The sequence below is a fragment of the Poromitra crassiceps genome, assembly GCF_964638095.1.
Source record: "Poromitra crassiceps genome assembly, chromosome: 23".
Lineage (NCBI taxonomy): Eukaryota > Metazoa > Chordata > Actinopteri > Beryciformes > Melamphaidae > Poromitra > Poromitra crassiceps.
Window position 1 is genome coordinate 1337286 of NC_139639.1, and position 7694 is coordinate 1344979.

Sequence of the window (7694 nt, forward strand, 5' to 3'; positions counted from 1 at the left end):
ACAAAACACTTTGTGCCCAATATGTTGAAAGCTTGGGAAAGGCGATCCGTGGCAGATAATAAAAACTGGTCAAGGTGCTATTACCTGACCATGGTGCAAGATTTCCTCTTGTGTATGTCTAGCACAATAAAGAAATCCAATGCAATGTCAATACTGTCACTGCAGACCTTGGGGAAGTAGGAAGAAGACGTACTGCTCTGTTCTAGGGTACAGTCACATACAGTAAATATTGGGTGTGGTTTGTCAACTAGTACATTTCCCATTCATTTCCCCATAGGGAATTTAATTAGTCATGATGCTTTAACTGTGTCAGGTCGACTTTACCATGAGCTATTAGGACTATATTATGTTCCTTTAGAAGCTATAGTCAATTTGATTGTAGTTTTGTTGGTAAGAAATCCTGTTTCCTGTTTCTAAATTCCTTGTGAAATATACTACACTACCCACAAGGTTTAGTCAGTTCTCCACTCTTCAGTGCATGAACCTTTAAACACAAATTTGTTTACCCACCCCCCCTCCTAATTATATTATTGTACCCTGTGATTCTTTTTTACGTATGCAATAATTACAAAAACAGCTTAACTACTTCATAAATCTATCAAAAACTACACAATTCTTTGTTACCCCTTAATTCCTAGACTGTACTAGCTGTAACTACACTTTTGTTATTTTATCAGTGCCCCCATAATTACAAACTACCTAGTTACACCGTAATTAGTCTCTTAAAACAGGCTCTCGCAATTTTCAAATGCTTCCGCCTAAACGTCTGTATACTTTTAGTAGGGAAAAGTTGGTCAAAACGGAAAGAGAAACCCGGGGAAAATAATGAGCGATGATAGGTCGATATCCCAGATGTCCCGCCTTTACATCCGCTTGTATCTCCAATCACCTGCATCGGTTCGAACTTCCTCCGGTATGAAGCGTTTCCCCCCAACTTCCTTTGTCCATGTTCTGTGGGCGTGAATTACAGAGACTGTCTAAGCTGCATTTGCAAAATGTAGAAGAGTATGTACCGTAAATTCCGGACTATAAGCCGCACCTTTTTTCCCGTTTTTTGGGCTTTTTTGGCCCCTGCGGCTTATATAACGGTGCGGCTTATCTATGGATTAAAAAAAAAAAAAAAAAAAAAAAACTCTCTTTTTTAGCACTCTTTCTAACTATAAATCCTATATAACTATAATAAGTTTTAATTTCCTCTCTTGCCCTCTTTTCACCACACTGTATGACACTGTATGACACTGTGTGCACTGTAAAAAACAACACAGGTGGTGTTGTGTTATGTTGTTTTGTTGAAATGTTAATAAATGGGAGCTTCCTCAAACAGCCATCTCTTTCCCGACAATCCCCTCTGTGCATGAACCCTTACATATGGTAATTAAACATTAAAACACAATAAAAAAGAAAAAAAAGAAAAAGAAAAATACCATTAAAACACCCGCGGCTTATAGTCCGGTGCGGCTTATATAAGAAAAAAATAGTCAACTTTGCAGGTGCGGCTTATACACCGGTGCGGCTTATAGTCCGGAATTTACGGTAGTCTGGCTTGAGAGACTACACCATAATCAAATAGTTATTGTATAGTTCAGTAGTTCATGACATGAGGTTGGACAAACTCAGTGGTCTCTAACCATGAGCCACGGATGGAGAGACACTGCGGCAGCTGAACTCATTTATTAGCACACCTAATATCCAGAGAGCAACAAATCATCCACAGCCATCTGCTGTGGTGTTTTGGTGTGAGTGAATACATGTGTCTCTCTGTGACACACGCACACCACTTCTTCAACTAATTAAGTGTCAGAGCAGCCTTTCCCATCCCAATTACCAAAGTATTCCGCAGGAACTGCTGAGAGAAATGCGTCCATGCAATGCTCTTTCCCCCCTCTGCTATTCTACTTCATTTGACTAGTTTTAGCCTCAGTTAACGACCGTTCCACACACACACACACACACACACACACACACACACACACACACACACACGTTATTATTTTTGGTTGAGAATCTTGTCATTGTTGTGCTTAAGGGCTTTCACAGAAACCACTGAGCCACAAGCTGGAGAGCAGTTTGCAACTTGGCTCCATAATTACTGCACAGTTAAAAGAAAGCCTGAGGGGTTGAGGGGTATTTTCATCTGATTATGTGCATTTGAAATGGACTTTTCTGGCTTTGTCCCTAATGTCCCTGGCCTGGACTGACCCTGTTGGTTTTAATATGGCCGACCTCGCATGACATCACGGCTGTAAGCCAAGAATGAGGATGAACAGTCTGTGTCAGGCTGAACGAGAGGATGAGGATGAACAGTCTGTGTCAGGCTAAACGAGAGTGAGGATGAACAGTCTGTGTCAGGCTAAACGAGAATGAGGGTGAACAGTCTGTGTCAGGCTAAACGAGAGGATGAGGATGAACAGTCTGTGTCAGGGTAAACGAGAGGATGAGGATGAACAGTCTGTGTCAGGCTAAACGAGAGGATGAGGATGAACAGTCTGTGTCAGGGTAAACGAGAGGATGAGGATGAACAGTCTGTGTCAGGCTAAAAGAGAATGAGGATGAACAGTCTGTGTCAGGCTTAATGAGAATGAGGATGAACAGTCTGTGTCGGGCTAGTCTCGCTGGCCAGCCTCCTCTCCCTTCCGTCCGAGAAGTCTGGCGCCGCAGGTCTCCATAGTGGGATTGCGATGGGCGGCGCTTAGCGGCAGTGCCCTTGGAAAATAGTTTCAAACAACCTAACTTGCCGTTTTCAGCGTGTAGCAACGAGCTAGCGTGTAGGTTTCTGCCGTTAGCTTGCTAGCTAGTTAATAATAATAATAATAATTCATTTATTTTATATAGCGCTTTTCAGAACTCAAGGACGCTTAACAGTAAACAAAAGACAAGCAACAGAAACAGGCAACAGGCAACAGATACAGGTAACAGGTACAAGTAACAGTGGCGATTCAGGGCAAGGTTGTATGGAGAGGCAGAGGAGAGGAGAGGAGTTAGCGTTGTTGTTTTCACTGTGGCGGCAGGGCACTATTTACAGCGACACACAGGGAGGAGGGAGCGGAAGCCGCTCTGATTGACATGGTCAGGGCCAATGACAGAGCTTGTAATAAGCCGGGAGCGGACATCCGGCTGCCACCGAAACAGTCGCTCCAATGGGAGAGCAGAGTAGAGCAGGGGAGGGTTTATCCCAGTTATGGAGACCTGCGGCGCCAGACTCCTCGGACGGAAGGGAGAGGAGGCTGGCCAGCGAGACTAGTGTCGGGCTAAACGAGAATGTGGATGAACAGTCTGCGTCAAGCTGGCAGGCAGGTGAATTGTTGTTTTCCCTCACCTTTGACCTCAATCCTTCATATAGTGAAGGTACTGGACATGCTGCCTCACACAGTAAAGACACCTCATCCTCAATGCTCAACTTTGTCCCGCATTGCACAATATTCCATAACTTCCCGGTACGGTATATCTCTTCTGTTGCAGAGCAAATAATTGTTTTCTCCGATACATCTGTCTTTCATAAACAATAGATGAGATTTGTCAACAGCATATTCGCGTGCCTTTTAAAAGATGACTGCAGTGTGTTTGGGTATACACGCATAACATTTACGTTCATTGTGTGTAATATAGTTAATTAGGGAGATTTATTTCAGAAGGAGTGCTGAAGTCTGGGATCATGCATTAATGCCTCATATTCCTAATGATTTTAGAAGCAAAACTATTCCCATTTCAGCACTAGACTTGATCATCACGAGCCCCTCGGCACTGTATTAAAAGCAACCAACAACAGAGTCACCACAAATCGCAGTGTTAACATTATGGTTCTCATGTAAGCCACAAGGCATTTAACAGAAAAGGATTTCATTTATTAAGCAGCGCGCAGATGCAGACTTTATAGCAATACGAAGTAATAACAGGATGTATAATTGATGGTTTTTAATAGGTTTGTGAGGTTGGATGAATATTAACCACTCATGATGATAAATTGTTCATAAGTACTTCCACAGCGGTTAATATATAAGAAATTGTACAGTTTGCACAGTAGTAGCAGGTTACACAGGCTGTTTATTGTGATCACAATTTTTGATACTTCTATGACAAGACACAACATTCTCAATGATTTCCATCAACAGTTACAACTTTTTACATAAACATAAAATATATAAAATACGTTGGAGGCAGAATTATCGTGACATGAATAAAGACAAGGGGACTTTACATGCATGGATAGGAATATTTGGGTCCTTTCTGTATAGCCTCCGTCACAGTCCCAGAGGGTGCAGTGGTCCTTTCTGTATAGCCTCCGTCACAGTCACAGAGAGTGCAGTCAGTGGTCCTTGTGGTGCAGCCAGAGATATTCTTTATAACAAAGCAGCAGCAACCACAGCCTGGCTCTTCAAGCTATGGTGGAGAACACAGAACACAGAACACAGAATCGGAGACAGTTTTATTGCTGGTGGGTCACCACATGATGAGAGAGTGGTGTTTTTAATGAGCCTGTATCCCAGGCCAGCATGAAACAAGACATTTCTAAGTGGGGTCTCAGACGGACAATGTTAGAGAATCTCTGGGTCGAGTCACTGCTGGCAGGGTCGGCCACGGCAAGCTGTACGATTGGACTAAAATGAGTGACTGCGATTGGGTTCACTCTAGGCGAGCCTTCTGATTGGCGAAAAGGCTAACCTTTGACCCCCACTTTGGCCGATATGGAGCCATCATTCCAACCTTCAGCTCAGTGGCCTCCTCCCTCGCCCGCTCTATCGTTACTCCCCCTTCCTCCTCCCACTCTTCCTCCTCACTATCTTTCTCTTCGCTGCTCTGCCTCCTAATCCTAAGCATGACTCTCTCCTCTTTTTGCGCCTCCATATGTATCCCCCTCTCCACGCTCTCTCTCTCCACGCTCTCTCTCTCCACGCTCTCTCTCTCCACGCTCTCTCTCTCCATCCTCGTCCTCTCCATCCTCGTCCTCTCCTCCTCTCTCTCCTCCTCTCTCTGTGCCCTCAGCTCCTGCTCTCTGCGGCCCCACTCCTCCTCCAGTCTGAGGTACATGTGAAGCGAGAAGTGCCACCCCCCGTTCTCCTGCAGTGTATCCTCCACTCTGCCTAGCAGCTCTCTCACCTGCTCCTGCCCTCCTTCCTTCAGGTGCCCCTGCTTGGCGGCGGCCATCTTGTTGTCCAGCACGTGGTATCGATAGCGACACTTTTCCATCAGCCACTGCAGGGCGGGGCCCCCTGATTGGATGTGCTCCTCCACGCTCTGCCCCTTCCCCCTCAGCCAGTCTCCCAAGGTGAACAGCACCATAGTGTGTCTCCAGACTCCCGAGGTCAAGATCTCCATCCTGCTCTCCACCGCTCTCCTCTCTGGCTCGGTGAAGTCCAATAGAGGGATGACTAACAGAACCACATGGGGTCCGGATCCACACAGATCCAAGGCTCTCAGGAGTTCGATCTTCTCCTCTCTGGGCTTCGAGTCCTCAGATGAAGCCCAGCCGTGCGCGTCCACCACGGTCACGTGACGTCCGGCGTTGACGCCACTGGCGGCGGCGCTGGCCCCGCCTCCTCTGGTCTCAAAGACGCTCCCCCGGCCCAGCAGAGTGTTGCCGACGGAGCTCTTGCCCGTCCGTCTCGGACCGACCAGTAAGATCCTCAGTTCATGAGGTTCTTCTGTGTTGACTGACAGAGAGAGGAAGTGGGTGGAATAGAGAGACGGAGAGGGCGAGAAAGGATCGTTAGTCTGGGAGACAGGATCGTTAGTCTGGGAATTATTGCTTGAACCTTTCTTCACTCCTTATTATCTTTTTGAATATTCTATCTAATGTGGAATCCAAAATCATTCACGGCTCGCTCTGGATAGGTCGATCAATTATTTAAGTCATGAACGAGAGTGAAAAATGACACAATTGGGCAGAGTGGAAGTGTTATCTTCTCCACCCGCTAGCTGTCATAGGTTTCACTGCATACTTTATGAATCCTATCTATCTGATCGTGTTGCAGAGACAATAAAGATGCCACCGAGCTTCACTGACTGATTCACTATGACTCATTTTTATCACCATCACTTGTTTTTGCCCTGATTCACTTTGCACTGGAAGTGAATCATATTGTTTTATAAGCATAACTTTAATCAGAAAACTATGCTTATACATTATATTATGACTTATATGTGAAATCTAAATCATTCACCGCGTCAGAAATTTTTCATTCCCTGCAGTCTCCCGATGGAAAGAATTTGACACAATCTTATGCACTTACCAATACTAGGTGAGTTCCAGAGCCCCATTGCTGATGATGTGTAGCTTATTACTAGCAGCTACAGTAAAATCCCTCCACAGTCAATATCAGCGCCACTCACAAGTAGTCGTGATCCTGCAGCCTATAAGGTGAAGTCTTACTCGTCTTTCATGGAGGGTTACCGAGGTTACTGTGGTGACTGACTGTGGTTATGTATCAGCTGATACACTCTCTCTTCTTATCAGCAATCTGACTTAAGCACCTCCCAGATTTAACTGTCTGACTCGTGATCCTAGAGTTCCAGTATTATGACTATCAAAACGTGTTATGTTTCCTATGAAGCACTTATTTCTCAAATCTTCCTGGAGTTGTGACACTTTACTGTTTATAGGAAGATTTTAGATTGTAGTCATTGTCAGTCATTGTTTCACACGTGACTGGAATGGGCAATGATGGGGGCAATATAGATCTTGTTTACAAAAGTTGGACTAAAGCTGGTTAGTTAAGGAGGCTGTATATATACCTACAATTATGTGACTGAACTGAGACAGGGCCCAGTACTTCCTGACTGGATGTAGGTTACTCAATAATCTATTATTGCCACACAACAAATTGGCCAGCACCAAAAAATAATGTAAAAAAAATAATGCTAACACGTCCCTTCCCTCTGTGTGTGTGTGTGTGAGGCGTAATAAGCTGCTGCTAGCATACTGTGTGCATCTAGCAATATAATATGCTAAGATGGGCTAGAGAGCATCATACACAGGACATGTGTGCACTGACCACAATGTACAATTGAAATGATCCCGTGTCAGAAGATAACTGCACCTGACTGCCTGTGACTGTGTGTGACTGTGTGTGACTGTGTGTGACTGTGTGTGACTGTGTGTGTGACTGTGACTGTGTGTGACTGTGTGTGACTGTGTGTGTGACTGTGACTGTGTGTGACTGTGACTGTGTGTGCTTGGCGTGTCAAAGTCCTGCACACACACATGGGCCACATGCTGCTTGTTTACATAGTAACACTGGCGTGTTGTTTTACAGCCATGTTAACAGAGCAGGTGTGTGCTTTTAAAGCCTCTCAAGTTTTAACACCGGAGATGTACTTGCTTTCGGCTATGCGTTCACGTGCGTTTCCGTAAACGGACGACGCAGGATACGCGAGGAGGCAGCCATCATCCGCACGCGACCGCGTAGTTAAAAGCAAGTACATATCTGGCCGTACAGTCAAGGTACTGTACTGCAGTGCCACCTGACTTTTTATTTTATTTTATTTATTTATTTTTTACCTTTATTTATACAGGGGGAGTCTCACTGAGAGCAATGCTCTCTTTTTCAGGAGTAGTTCACATTCACACACACATTCACACCTGGAAGCTGACCAGTACAACCACAGTCTGATCTGTTGACCACTGAGCAGCTCCACTGGAGCAGTTGGGGTTAAGGGCCTTGCTCAAGGGCACCTCAGTGGTGGTAATGAGGGAGGGG

General features: G+C 45.1%; 2 protein-coding genes across 2 annotated transcripts in view; one reads left to right on the forward strand and one right to left on the reverse strand.

The window, feature by feature from the left end:
* LOC310796941 (SPRY domain-containing SOCS box protein 4-like) overlaps window positions 1-7694 on the forward strand; it is a gene marked incomplete at both ends in the record, with an annotated part of 54419 nt that overhangs the window by 34791 nt on the left and 11934 nt on the right. The window lies entirely within an intron of this gene.
* On the reverse strand, window positions 4192-6255 carry LOC310797055 (GTPase IMAP family member 6; the record flags this gene model as incomplete). Its single annotated transcript, XM_083659333.1, has 3 exons — window positions 4192-4377; window positions 4975-5648; window positions 6228-6255. 3 exons carry the CDS (start codon window positions 6253-6255, stop codon window positions 4192-4194), a joined length of 888 nt encoding a protein of 295 aa, XP_083515459.1.